This window comes from Leptinotarsa decemlineata, unplaced genomic scaffold (assembly GCF_025532065.1).
Source record: "Leptinotarsa decemlineata unplaced genomic scaffold, Ldec_3_MD MMD2_tig00026354_RagTag_RagTag, whole genome shotgun sequence".
Lineage (NCBI taxonomy): Eukaryota > Metazoa > Arthropoda > Insecta > Coleoptera > Chrysomelidae > Leptinotarsa > Leptinotarsa decemlineata.
Genome location: NW_027412702.1, coordinates 22,560,606 through 22,577,396, shown reverse-complemented (window position 1 = coordinate 22,577,396; position 16,791 = coordinate 22,560,606). Strand labels below are relative to the sequence as shown.

Here is a 16,791-nt window from a genome sequence, read left to right as displayed (position 1 = left end):
CATTGTTTTGAGCTTATTTAAAAACAAATATTTTCAACTTTTTAGTTCAATGTTTTCTAAAAGCGTGTTTTTTAGTTTTTGTAAACTATATTTTAGTGAAACACGCTCGTGATGGTGTAAAAGTAAACGACATATGGAAATAAGAACTTCGATTTCGCATCTAATGGAAACTTTCAACCAAATCGACTGAATTTCTATATATGGAATGCCGGAGCATGCTATGAATAATTCAAAAGTAACTCAAATAAACGTATAGAACAAAAAAAGTTATCCAACTCGCGTTTATTCACGACTTGAAGATTTTTTTCCTTCAATGACACACATAAACTGAGGTTATTATAAAGCCATAAAATTTGAATCGGTTGTTAAAACATCAGTTTGAAAAACCACTCCCACTTTTAGGAAAGCATGTACAGGCTGTGTCTATTTCTATCATTGTATAATCCGTCAAGTCAACATTTCTGTTAGTTTCAGGTACATTGTCGGAAATGCAGGATATATTTTATCTCACACTATACATGATATATGGCTACTTATTGATAACAAGTTATGATAAAAAAATTCTTATCAGCAGTAACAGCACAGCTAGTTGAAACGACATGCTTTTAATAACACACAAAAACTTTTAATTATGTGCCACTGCCAGACGATAAACGTTGTTAACGGGAAACAGGAAAATGCGGAACTATTTTCTGTATTTACAACGACAAAAGGTTAACTTCGGCTGTGAGTTTTTGGTAGAGCAACTCAAATCACTTATCCATACGATCGGGTTCATCCTCGAATATTACAAGGCAATACGATAGGTTGCCTTTTATGTTTCGGGATTTGGCAACCCTAGTGTTGCAATCGGGCAACTGACAGCTCTATCGTAAAGTTGGACATTTTTGACCTTATAAGTACTCAGAACGTTTTGACATACACACGCTATTTGTGTTGTTTACAGTAACGGCCCAAAAATGGAATTAAATCGTGAACATTTTCGTGCGATCATTTTTTACAACTTTCGGCGTGGATTAACTCAGCAACAGTGCATGGATGAACTTAACTCAATTTTTGGCGATGAAGCTCCATCAAGGACCAGTGTTTATCGATGGTATGGTGAATTCAATCGTGGTCGTAATTCACTCCAAGACGAATTTCGTGAAGGTCGTCCAAAATCACCTGTTATTCCGAAATCCATTGATACTGTGCGCGAACTGATATTGCAAGATCGTCATGTGACCTATCGTGAGATTGAGACAACCTTAGGCATTAGTGGGACCAGCATACATTCAATATTGCATAAACATTTGACTGTCAAACAAATTTCTTCGCTTTGGATCCCACACAATTTGTCAATCGCTCAAAAAAAGGCTCGTGTCGATTGGTCGAAGGAAATGCTCAAAAAATACGATCGCGGTGCTTCGAAACACGTCTATGACAACGTGACAGGTGATGAATCGTGAATTTACGCGTATGAGCCCGAAATTAAACAGCAGTCGACTGTATGGGTGTCAAATCCAACAAAAGTTGTTCGCTCACGAAGTAATTTCAAGCAAATGGTCGCCTGTTTTTTCAGAAAAACTGGACTTGCCGCAACCGTACCACTAGAACAACGCAGAACAGTCGATTCTGAGTAGTATACAACCAATTGTTTGCCAGTTGTCTTTCAAGAAATCAGGAAAACCAACCGCCGAAGACGGATCACTCTTCACCAGGACAATGCGAGCTCTCACACAACGGCTCAAAAAACTGCATTTTTGAGCATCCAAAACATCGATTTGCTGAGTCATCCGCCGTATAGTCCTGACTGAGCACGTAAAAAACAAACTGAGAGGTCAACGTTTTTCGACACCTGAAGAAGCGGTTGCTGCATTCAGAATGCATGTTTTGGAGATACATCAATCAGAGTGGCAAAAGTGCGTCGACAATTGGTTCAAACGCATGCAAAAGTTTATAGATCTTCATGGGGAATATTTTGAAAAGCAATAAAGTGATTTTCGATGGTTAATATTTGTTTCTGTTCTCTAATCCCGAAATATAAAAGGCAACCCGTATAATAATGGTTTGGAAATGATAACGAGGATCGCATCCGAAATGTCCAATTTTCCATGACTCATGACGCATAAATCAGGCTGAATTTGACAGATGCCATGGGTTATGTTGGCTTTGAGGGCCGCTCACTGTTGCCACAGCTACTCCGTACGGGGTAGTTCTACCCCTCTTGAACTTGATTTCACCCTCTCGCTCCCCTCAAGTGAATCTACCCCGCTCAAGTATAAAACAAAAGAATTTAAAATAAAAATTGAAAAAATGAACTAATATTTGAGGTTTGATTTTGAATCTACCGCGTTACACGAGCCGAGTACCTTTGGCAATGTTGGCGTAGACTGAGTGTCTGGTGCCGCTGGCAGCGGTTCCTTGGATTGTGTCTTACTGTAAGACTCTTACACCGATAGTTCCGATAATTTGTGACTGAGTACTGAGTTTGATGTTTGTGATATGACATTCGACATTTTTAGTTAAAGTTGATAACGTAAATATGGAAATGTTTATATTATAAATGAACCGGCAGCAAACTAGTCCACATGGACTGTAGACTTGGCGATTCGAATTGGATAATTTTTACTAACCGAGTTAAAATTAAATTTCAAGTCATGCTACGGTGACGAATAGAAATCGGGGAATAAGGCCTTTGGTTATCGCCGTCGTGTTCAGTTCAGGAAAAGATCGCGATTTGAGTGTTAAAATTCGATATTGGTGTGGTTAGAATTACTTAAAATTTTTGTTAGCTGTTTAAAATGTGGCGTCTTTGACCAAGTACTAATATTAATAACGAGTGTGATAACAACGCAGACTTTTTCCTGTGTAGTGATTCCAATAGCGATGGTGAAAAATGCGAAAAAGAGATACTAGTGAATAAGATTCAGATACATTTAAATACAGAAACACAGAGAGTATGTTTCAATTTATATAAGAATCTACATCTCAAGTTTGGTTTCGAGGGAAACAAACTACTACAAGCAACATCAGATTTGACCGAAATTCTCAACTGTACGTAAAATAGTCAAAAACAAACGTAAGACGCGATGTGATACAGGATTACCAAAACCTTTAGATGTTCATCTAATAAAATCATTGAAAAAAGCAACTACAACCGAAATCATAAGGAATAAATTGAATATTTCTGGCCATAACGTGAGCTGGTGTGACAAAACTCTTCAGAATTGGATAAAGAAAATAATAAACAAACGTCAAGCTATTATGGAAAGCAGAAGAATAGTGGAATTGCGTAACAAATACTCAGAACGAATAACTAAATATAGACAAGAATAACGGCAAATTTTCTATTCGGACGAAACTTGGTATGATACTCACGACACAGTCAAGAAAGGGTGGACTGATGTTTTGAGAATGTGTACGCCTATGTGCATTGCGGAGGAAATAAAGGATGGAATCCGAATTCTTTGAAGTTATATGGAAAAAAACTTGAGGACTGCTAATATTATCGAGAAATGGTTTGAAAACACATCGATCCCAAGTTTGGATGCGATGACATGTGACTTATGTTTTTGATTACGATCGTCAAATTTATCATAGAACAAAGAACGACAATCATAGGTATACGTCAATGCGTCACTGTGATTGATGTCATCATGTGAATGTGGATCCACCTCGGTTCTACCCCGCTCCCTTCGAGAAATCTACCTCGATGGAAAAATAGCTTGTGTCAACACTGGAGCCGCTGTGGTTTCTGACTTATTCGCATATACCTGCGACTCGAGAAAACCCCTCATGAAAAAGTTTACCGGGGTCAAATCGTACGATCTCGGTGGCCAGTTCACATCACCTCCACGTGAGATGACCAAATCGCTCGTGCAGAATATCCAATGTGGCATGGGTTGTGTGGCAAGTAGCGCCGTCCTGTTGAAACCACGTGATCTACAGTGCTCGCCATTGACAGTGATAGTCTGGCCAACGACGATCTCAAAGAAATATGGACCGATAACGGCGCCAGCCCAAAATCTCCACACCAAACAGGTACTTTTTCGGGATGCGTTGCAACAATATGGCCATTATCATTTGTCAAAGTTCGGAAGTTCCTGTTGGAAAACCCTTTATATGCAGGGAAAATTTCATTACTCACAAATAATTAAGGTTTATGGATTACCAACCGAAAGACCGTTGAGAAATTATCCAATATAAAAATTTGTAAAATCTCTGATTCTTCTAAATCGGGCGTACCCGAAATTCTCTTTTTAATACCTACTCTGACCTCCCAAGAAAGCATCAGATGAATGTCAATGATGGAAATATTTACATTCATAAGTGGTTTAAAAAAAAAATTAATCGATGGGGCCCGTTCCTACGTCGTAAGGTTCGTGCGTCATTACCTACAAGCCACAATATTACTACTTTGGGGTGGGTCACTTGCAGCCCGGACCTGAATCCCATGGACTGGAAAAGAGCATCCAAAGTCGTCAAAACCAATCCACCACTTTGGATGAGCTGAAAATCGCTGTTCTAGAAGAGTGGAATGGTTTGCCTCATAAAAACCCCAGGAGGTTCATAAGAACCATGCCCCGGCGAATATGAGCTGTGATTCCTGCCAGAAGAGAAAACACAAGATACTGAGCCATCAATTGTAATACAGAAACAATTTTTTGTTCACTTTTATCTTCAATAACTGAAGAGTTTTCATTTTGATTTTGGTAGTTCTTCATTATTCAATGATTGAGCATGTATTTGGTAGCCATTTGTATTGGCTTTCAAAATAATATAACATACAATACAATTTTTCATTGTTAAAAAAGTTACAAGCTCATAAAGATGTGATCTTTTGTATGATTTGAAATGTTTATTTATATCTCATTGAGTAGTTTGTTATATCAACATTACATCAATTTCCAAATGTATTTTTTTCAAAATGTTCAACAATTCTGTTCTCTGGAGACTTTCAATGATGATATTCATTGGAGTCAACACAATTTATTTTTTTCTCGTCCTCCAATTATAAAAACCAAAGAATATTAAATACAATTCCCCGAAGGAGTTTTCCATTTCCGAACAAATACCCTTGTGGAAGTATTTTTCTTTCCACGAAAGAATTCGAGGCGTATTACTATTGAATTTTAATCCACAGAGGCCAATAAATAGAACGCTATGCCGACTTTTTACCGCAAAATAATTATTCGTCCTTATTCTTCTTTATCATCTTATGCCACATTAATAACATCAAATCTACTAATTAATACTACAAGGGATTAACATACTGTTGCAACTCAGTACTCCCTTGGCTTATTAACGAGAGAATTTTATTCGCTTTTTCACCCATTCACCATTTATCCAAATAATGAAAGAACTAATTTAAAAAATTAATTAAATATTTATTGTAGCGAAACGGGGAAAATATTTCAGGAATAAACTTACACTAAAATGTTAATCAAAAATACAATAAATCACCAAAAACTTACATTATACTGCCACCCAGCAGGATCGAAAAAAAGGATATGTGCTGCATTACTGAAACCTTTTCTGAAGATCAATAGATACTAAATGATTTTCCAATACTGTCTGCTGATGATATTTACCTTCCTAAATATTTATATACTTTTTATATATTTATACATATACGTTTATATTTTTTCGCTGACATTGCAACTTTGATCGGTTACTATACTAAGGTAAAATGCTCAGTATGCAATGTGAGTATTTGGAGATTGTTTTATATTTCTATATACTGTGATCGTATCAATTTTGATGTCTATGAACTTTGAATATTAAAATATGGAATTCTGAATACTGAGTGTTTTTGTTTTATAACATTGAAGTTGAGGTTGGAACATCTTTCAATTCATGTATTCGCTTAAATGAATTTGAATTATTTCATGATTATTTTCCATATTTGACAATACATTCCACCGTTGAAACTGTATCATATTCAAGGTATTTTACATTGTTTTAAAAGTCCCGATGTCAGAGAAGCTAAAGCAATTTGTCACACTTCAGTTATCTCATTGAGAATGTCACGTGTTATTTCGGGACGGTAGCCGCTTGGATTGTCGTGAGCAGTCAGGTGAAACGGTGTGGTTCGAGCCGAGAGGTCGGACGATCGATTTTTACTGCTAGGAATCGCACTTTAAAAATGTAAGACCTCGTTAATCCTTAGCTCGCACACGTTTCGACTTCTAAGGGTTGCCGTTCGTAGAGCGGCAGTGGGTTAACGAAAAAATCGATTTTAACGGATGTATGTATCCAATTAATTCTAGCTCACCAGATAAAGTAAAAAACCAAAAATCGCTCGTTGAATAATTAAATATTTAACGTTTATTTCATCGGCTTGTTACATGTTTTATTGATGTACATGAAAATGATAAACTTAATCCTGTTGAGGATTACAAGTGAGTATAAGTCAAATATATTTTTATGTTATCAAATCAATGCAAATCCACTGATTTTTCTCGGATTATTTAAATAATCAAACAGAGCGATAACAAAATTATCTGAATAAAAAAAACGTGAGTCAAAGATGATATAGCAAAAATTCCAGTTCTATCATGTTTCGAGTATAAGGACATGAATTGCTGGAACGTCATTTCATCCTCTGGTGGTCTGAGGGCGCGAACTTTGGTCGTAATTTCTAGCATAAGAAGCCAATCTATTAAAATGGACGACCCTAGGCTTTCCTCGAGGTGGCTTATGGATTCGGTAGACGAGGGCATTATTCTTTTTCATGATTTTGTACGGACCCTCCCACGAGTTCCGCAACTTCGGTGATAAACCACGACGTCGCTTAGGATTGTACAGCCAAACTAGGTCACCGATTTCGAATCCTCCAGCATTCGCCTTGATGTCATAGGCCTCCTTCATCCTATCGCTGGCACTCCGGATGTTCGGACGGACTCGTTCATGAATGTCGTCCATTTTCTGCAGAAGTTTGCTGACATAGTCTTCCCTCGCAGTGTCTTGTTCTGGAGGCGTCCCAAATTTTAGATCGCAAGGAAGCCGCAGCTCTCGGCCCATTATAATACTGGCAGATGTTTGGCTGGTTGACTCATGCACTGCTGAACAATAAGCCAGCAGGAACAGGTGGAGGTATTGGTCCCAGTCTCTTTGATGGTCAGAGACTACCTTGGACAAGTGGTGGTTTATAGTCCATCGGACTATGGATGTAAGGCTGTGGTTCTGGTCTTTCGAATGTCCAACAGTTTACATATTTCTTGGAACAGGTTGGACTCAAAATGTCTGCCCTGGTCCGAATGCAGCTCCAATGGGACACCGAATTGACATATCCATTCCTTTACCAGGACGTCAGCGACGGTAAAGGCTTCCTGGTTGGGCAGGGCATAGGCTTCTGCCCACTTGTTGAAATAGTCCATGGCTACCAGGATGTATTTGTTTCCATGGTCGGACTCTGGGAATGGGCCGGCGATGTCGATGGCGATTCTCTCGAAAGGACTACCCACGTTATACTGGCGCATTGGAGCTTTCCGTCGTACCCTAGGTCCGTTACTGCTGTATGCAGCGCATACAGCACACTTTCTGCACCAGTCCTTGACGTCGGCTTGACAATTAACCCAGTAAAACCGTTGTCTTACTTTCTGGAGGGTCTTCGTTACTCCCAGATGTCCTCCAGTGACTCCATCATGAATTTCTTTGAGCATCTCCCGTCGTCTGTTCCTGGGTACCACTGTCTGGCGCCTTTCTTTTCCATCGTCTTCAGACTCCAACACCCGCTTCAGGACCCCGTTTTCCAAGGTAAGGGAGTTCCATTGTGCCCAGTAGGAGTTAACCGCTGGCGAATAACCTGCTACCTCCTGCCACGATGGTCTTCGATTACTTTTCTTTTATCCGATGACTAAACCAAGATCTGGGTCTTTCTCTTGGTCGTCCTTGATCTTATTATCCTCCCAGTTGTCGTCTACAGCTGTAGTTCTATAAATAGCTGCTTCATTCTCTTCTGCTCGTCGGTAATGTGAGTAGCCCTCGGGACATGGTCAACGTGACAGGGCATCTGCGGTTTTTACGGGGGCTTGCTGGATACAGGCTGACGATTGCCCTTTCTCGTGGAACCTCTCTGATTTTCTTGATTTGGTGTTGGTTTTTTGAATGCTTGGACATTTGCTACGCACATGTCCAATTTTCCCACGATTCCAGCATCTTATTTGTTTTCTTTCAGACAAAACTCCTTTTATCACCGTTCTAATAGTGGCCTCAATATCAGCAGAACCCTGTCCATCTTCCTCCATAGTTTGAACTTTGCTCTGGCCCTTGCAGGCTTTTACAGTCTCAAACTCCAGAGCTCTTGTCAGTGCATCCACGAGATGTTTGGGATGAGCTAGCGTCAAGGCCTGCCTCGTTTCTTGGTCGCGAAGTCCATCCAAGAATGCCTGAACTGCTAACCGCTCCATTACATTTTCGGGTGTAGCAGGATATGCCAGACGGATCAATCGAGCTATGTCGGCTTCAAACTCCTGTAGGGATTCTCCTGATTTCTGGCAGCGGTTCTTCAGCTGTGAATGGTAAACGTGCTCGAGGTGGGCCTGTCCATACCGCAGCTCAAGATGCTTTATGAGTTGGTCATAGTCTTCCTGTTCTTGGGCTGCGAGGGTTTGCAGAATATTCGTTGTTCTCCACGCAACGCCAATGTTAAAGCTGCCGCCTTTTCTCCTGCATTCTATCCATTCGCTCTGGCCGCAGCTTCAAATTGTCGGCAAAAATTTGCCCAAGGAGTTTTTCCGTCGAACTGGGGCGGCTTCAAAGAGAGTTTTCCTGGTTCAGTACTGACTTTGACATCTTTCAGTTCCGGAATGGAGTTTTCGGTAACCATTTCTGTGAGGTGGGCAGAATTAACAATTTGATTTTGCAAATTGCTAATTGTTTCTTTCATCTTGCTGATTTCTGTCTGAACTCCGTCGTTGATTTCCTCTACTTTTGTGTTCATTTCCTTCCTGATTTTATCTATCTCTGTCTCGATGGTTCCCATCCTTTCTTCGAGTAGACTCACCACACTTTTCGAGTCTTCTAGAAATTTATTCATCAGAATTTTGATGAACTCTTCGAGTTTGCTCATTATTGAACTCAAATCACCCTCAGAAACTTCGAATAAATATGTTTCGGGATCTTCTCCTGACTGCGTCAAATTATCCCACAGTCTCTTCTGAAGTACTGATTTCTTCCCGGAAGAATCTAGCTCTCTCTCTCTCCTCCAATTCTTGCTTCAATTCGGCGACTTTCAAGTCCACTAGGCACACTTTCCTCGAACACATTTTGTCTCTTACTGTCTATTTTACTCAAAACTGAATATGTCCACTTATTTAATGAGGTCTGAAACACTTATTTATTTTCACAAGTCTATTTTTCGCGAGAAAGGTCTATCAGTTTATGTTTCCGTCGTCCGGTACTGTCCACTTCGCGAAACACAATGAATCACCAGTCTATCTGCGCGACAGTGCGAAAGTTTTATAGTCCATTTCACTGTAATAAAAAGACTGTCCACCAAGCGTTCACAAATTTATTTTAAAAATCCTACTTCTGACACCAATTGTAACGAATTAAAGAATTAACTGTCTTAAACAAATTTATTTTTAACAATATTTCACTTTCACAATTAATTTATATACAACACTTAGCAACGAACGCTTAATTTTTCTTCACTGTTTGTTAATCGCTCGATTCGCCCTCTAGATACAGACTACGGTTCGGGACGGAGAGTGGCCTTTTTATATCGTCAACGAACGCTTCGGATCTCTCTAGGGATTTCGGCACTGGCCTAGATTATTTGCAGTGGCTTATCGAGTACATTCCCGATGAGTCATGCGTTTGCTCGCTGAGATATCGGTCAGGGCCGGCTTCAGATTCATTACAATACAAAAGCAGATAGAGGTACATGCGATTGGGCGCTTAGCAAAGAAGGTTTACTTTATCTGAAGTGGATGGATAATATAAACCAGTTTTATTTCTGAGCAACTTTTATAGTCCAGCTGATGTTCAAACTGTTCCGAGAAAGCAGAAGGATGGTTCGTCTCGGAATATCGATTGCTTGAAACTGGTAAAAGATTATAATTCCCATATGGGATATGTAGATCAATCCGATATGTTCGTTTCCTTATACAAAGTGAACCGAAAATCGAGAAAATGGTAGCATAGGTTGTTCTGGCATTTCTTGGATCTTACCATGGTGAATGCCTTTATAATATTCAGAGACCGGATACCAGACACACGAAACATGAATCTGAAAGATTTTAGACTGGCTGTTGCTATAGGATTTTTTGTTGCCGACCCCAGTATGCCTAAGAAAGGCAAAAGGGCTACAGAAATAAGGCTACGTGAAATAAGGTTTGATAAATGTACACATTTACCAGTTCATGGTACAAAGGTTAGGTGTGCACATTGTAGCACACGCTCCCAGCCTCACAGGACTAGATGGCACTGCCCTAACTGCAACGTTGGACTCTGTTTAACCGAAGCTTCAAATTGTTTTTTTAAATTTCACCAACCATGAATTTGTTACTTTTGATTCCATTCAACTTTCTCATAGCTTCCTTGTGGTCATGATTTGGAACCACACGATTGTGAAAAAAGGATTATGAAAATATATTTTCTTCTTGCAAAATTGTTGTTTACTAATCTTTTTATTATACCCTACAATCCAAAATTATAGTTTTTCGAAAAAAAGTTAACTCGTCCTCAAAGGATTAGTTTCGGGAACACGGAGTATTGAAAATCTGAGTGAAAATGCAACATAATATTGACGAAGATAAATATTAGCAATATAGAGGAAAGGGGATTATAAATAAGGTAACTTACAAATTTAAAAAAATTCTATCGAAGGATCAACTCTTTCATTAAAATTTGGAATTATTTATAATACATTTCTATTTACACTCAAAAATGGTATTTTTGTTACTTTTTCAGTGATTAATTGCTGCAAAGACGCAATAAGTAAACAATAAGTGAATTAGAAACCGAAAAGCACATAATTTTAATCTATATGTTTATTATTTTATCGACTGAATTGAATTCTCCAGGTGGTTTCAAAGTATATATGATCTCATTTGTGATACCGAGATATTTTTGTAACATGCATACGAGGTATTTATAGTGGAAGCTTGGAATGCGTTGCCTTCTGAGACAAATAATAAAACGAGTCGCCCTTACAAATTATGAACATGGAGAAAATCAAATCTAGTACCTACAAAACAATAAATTACTAAATATGTTGATCCTACCAAAACAACGAGATTCATAACAAGATGATCGTATGAAAGGTATTATCATAAGAGCAAATATGAATTGTGGAATGAAGCAGAATCCTAAAATCGATGAAAAATGTATAGGCCCGATATAATTGTGTTAACGGTCTAAAAATAACTATTTTATGACGTTAACACATTCCATTGTGTGCTGACTAAATCTCTCTTTATCTCTGTGGTAAATCCATAACGACAATACTGGAAAAACAGTAAGAATGTACCCCATGAGTCGACTTGAAAAAACATTCATGGATTTATAACAACCGATGATACTAAAACCAACGATTATATCTATGAAAACACCATTATCGACGAAAGTCATTAACCTGGTTCAATGATACCTATCCTTTTGGAAAGCGGAAGGGCGTTATGAAATTGGTATTAATGTGAAAAATTACTTTGAGACGAGTACTAATGTTGGGCATGAAAATTTCCTGAGAAGTCAGACGTTATTTTTTTCAAAATTTGATGATTTTTAACAAGTTTGTTAATATCAGGCTCGAATTTACTGAAAACAACCGTAAGTCACCGCGTCCGGTAATCTGCAACCAATTTTTCTTTTTAGTTAGCAACGTTGCCACAGCACTTAATCCATGTTCACACAAATATGATGATGGGAATGCTATCAAAAATCGTTGAACGATGGACCACAATTCAGGGTAAAATTGCGGGATTGGCTTTTGTAGCCAAAATTCTTGTTATCCATTTTTTAATTTTATTTTTATTTCCTCGTTCGTTATCAGTTCTATGAGTTCTTCTTCCAGCTGGGGTGATCCTGTTGTGTTGACATTTGAAAAAAGATCCAACACCCAGTCTGGTATTTCCAATTTGAAAATGTCCTGGAATCGGTCTGCGAAATCATTGTGGAGGTTCTCCAAATGTTGGCAGTAAACACGCAAGTCGTCGTTGTTGAAGAATACTGTTGACAAATTAAGGAAATTGCGAAACTCACGTCTGCCGATATTATTCTTGTATAAGAGCAATTTGGCTACAAAAGCAGCAGTTACATTTTTTGTTTTAATCAAATTCAAGTCGTCACATTGAAGTTGCAGATTGACATCATTAAATAATTTATACAGGTCTGTCAAATACGCAATATCATTCTTTGAGGTGATGAGGTTGTCATGCAATTATTCGTCTTTGTTTTCCAATAACTCTATTAGAGAGTCAAATAGATTGTAAAATCGACTCAGACAGTTGCCTCTTGATAATCAACGCACTTCTGTGTGAAATAGCAATCGGTTGAAATCTTCATCATTAGCAACACAAAGCTGATTAAATAATGTGTCATTTAAAGAGCTGTTTCGGATTTTATTGACTGCTTTGATAATATATTGCAGCGATTGAGAGAGGCGCTCACTCAAATTTTTCGCAACCAAATGTTGCCTATGAATGACGCAATGTACAGCAAGCACATCTGGAATTTTATTTTTTAAGTACGCTATGAAGCCTTTATGACGTCCTGTCATAGCCGGAGCGCCATCCGTAGCAGCTGATATAATATTCTTCAGTGGAATTTCTTTCCCATCAGAAAATGTTTCCAGTGTATTATATATGGTTTCTCCTTTTGTATCCGTCTGTAAATTTCTGGCAAATAGCGGTTCTTGATATATTTTCTCATTTTTAATAAAGCTCACGTATGACAACAACAATGCTTCATTGGTTGGAAAAGTAGAACCATCTAACTGAATTGAGAATTTCGAAGTCTTCAGAAAATTGCACAATGAATCTTCAATGTTTTCAACCATCTCATCAATTCGTCTTGGCACGGAACTATTGCTCAAAGGAATTTTTCGGAAATCTGCCGCTGGTTTGTGGAGCACAGTAGTTATTACTTCTTTTATTGCCGGTAAAATTGAATCCTCTCCAATAGTGTGAGGTTTACCTGTTTGAGCAATTAGCAAGGAGATATTGTAGGAAGCTCGGAGTCCGCCGTCGTCTTGCTTAGAAGCAGGATTATATCCGACTGGTGTCAATCCATGAATCTACTATGTAGGTAAGGAAAGACGTGCCTCAACGAATTGTTCCTTCAGATGTTTTCAAGTATGCCCACTTACTGTAGGTGAAATTCATTTTTTTATACGGGGATTTGAGCCATTCGGATATGTGGTTGGTTAGTACCTCGTCTACAGGCAGAGGGAGCGATGACAGATATATTGCTTGTCGTTCGCTTTGTTCGAGGTATGATACCCTGAAATAATTTGATTTTAAATAATAAGAAATCATCGGCTTCGTATTGATGTAGTGCAGTGACGAGTGGCCTAATAGCTCGAAACCGGTCTGCAAGTGTGCCTGTTCCAATAACTGAAAAGCGATTCCGGCAGTTGTATTGCCGAAAGCATATGCAGGAATTTCTTCTATGAATATAATCCAACGTCCTTCGTGGTAGTTACCAGGAAAGTAGTTGTTTTCTGATAGGTGTCAATCCATGAACCTACTGTGTAGGTAAGGAAAGACTAACCTGAACGATTTATTCCTTTAGTTGATATGATTAATGAAATCGCATCAATTTCAGAACCACATCCGTATAGATCAAATTATAAGCAGATAGAATATAGTTATCGTCGGAAGTGGTTTTCGTTCAGTATCCTTGCAGATATGAAAGTCATCGATAGTTTAATCGTAGTAAAAAGTGAGATGAAGTTGGATTGTTCAGATAAGATTTAGAATAATTCATAAAAATATTTAGCTGATTCGAGAGTCAATGATTGAATGACTGCTTTTCGAAGTAAAACTTCTTTACCAGCGCATGACGTGGAGAGGAAGCTGGTGAATGCATGAATTCAACCGATTGCTATTTCACACAGAGGTGCGTTGGTTATCGAGAGGTAACTGTCTGACTCGATTTTACAATCTATTTGACTCTGTAATAGAGTTCTTGGAAAACAAAGACAAAGAATTGCACGACAACCTCATCACTTCAAAGAATGATATTGCGCACTTGACAGACCTGTATAAATTATTTAATGATGTCAATCTCCAACTTCGAAGTGACGACTTGAATTTGATTAAAACAAAAAATGCCATTGCTGCTTTTGTAGCCAAATTGCTCTCATACAAGAATAATATCGGCAGACGTGAGTTTCGCGATTTTCCTAATTTGTCAGCAGTATCCATCCTTCAACAACGACGACTTGCTTGTTTACTGCCAACATTTGGAGAACCTCCACAGTGATTTCGCAGAACGATTCCAGGACATTTTAAAATTGGAAATACCGGACTGGGTGTTGGATCCTTTTTCAAGAACTCATAGGACTGATAACGAACGAGGAAATAAAAATAAAATTTAAAAAGGGATACAAAGGATTTTGGCTACAAAAGCCAATCCCGCAATTGTACCCTGGATGTGGTCCATTGTTCAACGATTTTTGATAGCATTCCCATCATCGTATTTGTGTGAACATGGATTTAGTGCTGTGGCAACGTTGCTAACTAAAAAGAGAAATCGGTTTCAGATTACCAAACGCGGTGACTTACAGCTGTTTTTGAATAAATTCGAGCCTGATATTAATAAACTTGTTAAAAATCATCAAATTCATCCTTCACATTAAATTAGTTTTAAAATATTTGTTTTAATAACATGAATAAAAATTTTCCAAATATTACAAAATGGTGTTTTACATAACCCTCATCAGAAAGTCTTATTTTCACATTACACACATAATTTGATTATTAAAATAATGACTGCGATTGTGAATTTCGAGATGTAGTAAAGTAAAAAAATTTGGGGGGCGCTAGAAAATAATTAATTCTCGATGTGGGCGGTAGACAAAATAAGTTCGAGAACCTATGCTCTATAACTTTTTGCAACCAGGCCAAATCATCACAGCAGCAACCGGCACTGGTCAACACAAGGGGTCCGATCCAGCTCCACGACAACGCATGTTCGCACGTTTCACAAATTACCGTCCGAAAATCAAATGCATTGGACGTCAAATTTCTGCCCTATCCATTATACTCCCTAGACCTCCCGCCAAGCGACTACCATCTTTTAAAGTACTGTGATAACTTTCTCACCGGTAGAACCTTCGCCAATCAGGACCAGGCAAAAACGGCCTTCGTCGACTTCATCACTAAGATATCACAGTTTGAAGTAGACTCATATAAATGGATAAAACTTTTGAAACAACCTGATACACAACAGTGATCCACTGATAATCTGCATCAAACCGAATGAATTTCAACATTCTGTTGGAAAGTGTTGGCCCACAAGAATCTTTAAGAGCATCCAAAACGAAATGGTTTGTCAATATTTGATGAGCGCGTGTAGCTTCAGTACATTTACAGATGAAATATATATGAGACCTGTGAAATATTAGGCGGAACGAATTTAGGAAGCTTTTATCTTCCTAACATAACAAACAAAGAATATCTTGATTTTTGGAGAAAAGAGAATGGAAACTTTCTATGTTTTTACCACTTTTATTCGTAACTAACGTTACTGCAGTTTCGTCCTATAAGGACATTTTCATACTTCAAAACTTCTTGTACACGCAGTTCACATGATTGTTTCACTTGTGAGACTGAAACTTAAAGATGACTAACAATTTGGATTATATATTCTGAAAAATGCAAAAAGAGGTACTTACCATCTTCTAAATCCGAATCACTATCGCTATCTGAGGAAGAAGAAGACAAAGAAATACTGTTATCTGAATCCTTGTCGTCCTTTTTCTTTGAATTTAACACTTTATCGGAAGAAAAATGTGTCCTGAATTGTTTAACAGTTCGAATTTGCACGCACTGAAATAAAAAAGAAACTTTTTTCATTACCTTTGACATTCATTTTTAAACGTCAACATTGAGTAAGTAGTACTTCTGAAGATAGATATTATATGCATCTTGAGTAGTTCAAATAAATCATATTTCGTTGCAACATTACGTCATATTTACTCATTGTCATATGGACCAATGTCTTCGCGTCGCTTATCTTAGTACTTCACTCAATTCCAAAAATTCAAGAATATACTGGGTGTCCCATTTGAAAAAAATATTAAAAAATTTGTATCTCCTGAAATCTGTACGCACAGCATTTTATCAGAATTTACTCACAAGCACACAACTTTCACATTTTTTTTTGTAGGCAATAATAACGATGATAAGGGGTGGGCAATTTATAGTAAATAACCCTGTACATGCAGCATAGGAGTTTTTCGGTTTATAAACTGGCAATATTAATTTTCACTATATACTGATACAACTACGTATATAAATGTCTCATTATTTTGACATAACATGAATACATGTGAAATACATCAAATAATGTTAATTATACCAACCATCCTATTAAATTGCATGGAATATTTTATTTCACTGGTTATTGTCATGAATAATTTTAAGCTACTGTAGCGTCTATTCCGGAATGTTTCTCTCTTCAATCAACGAAGATAAAGGTTCTGCTCCTACTTCCCCCTTTCGATTTTCCTTGTGTTGTTGAAAAACAGTGGGATTTGCTAGCTTTACCGTTGAGCTAGCAGAAAGAAATCGAAATCTCTCACTGTTATGAATTTTAAGTCTCATTCATTATTCTGTTGAAAAATGTTGTGCTTGTGCT

General features: G+C 37.9%; 1 protein-coding gene across 2 annotated transcripts in view; it reads right to left on the bottom strand.

Moving 5' to 3' along the window:
- MCU (Mitochondrial calcium uniporter) overlaps positions 1–16,791 on the bottom strand; it is a 212,708-nt gene that overhangs the window by 182,605 nt on the left and 13,312 nt on the right. For both annotated transcript variants that reach the window (XM_074184571.1, XM_023159915.2), the window contains exon 2: positions 15,827–15,980. In XM_074184571.1, the coding sequence (XP_074040672.1) occupies positions 15,827–15,829 (3 nt within the window). In that variant the 5' untranslated portion in view covers positions 15,830–15,980. The remainder of the gene's footprint in view (positions 1–15,826; positions 15,981–16,791) is intronic.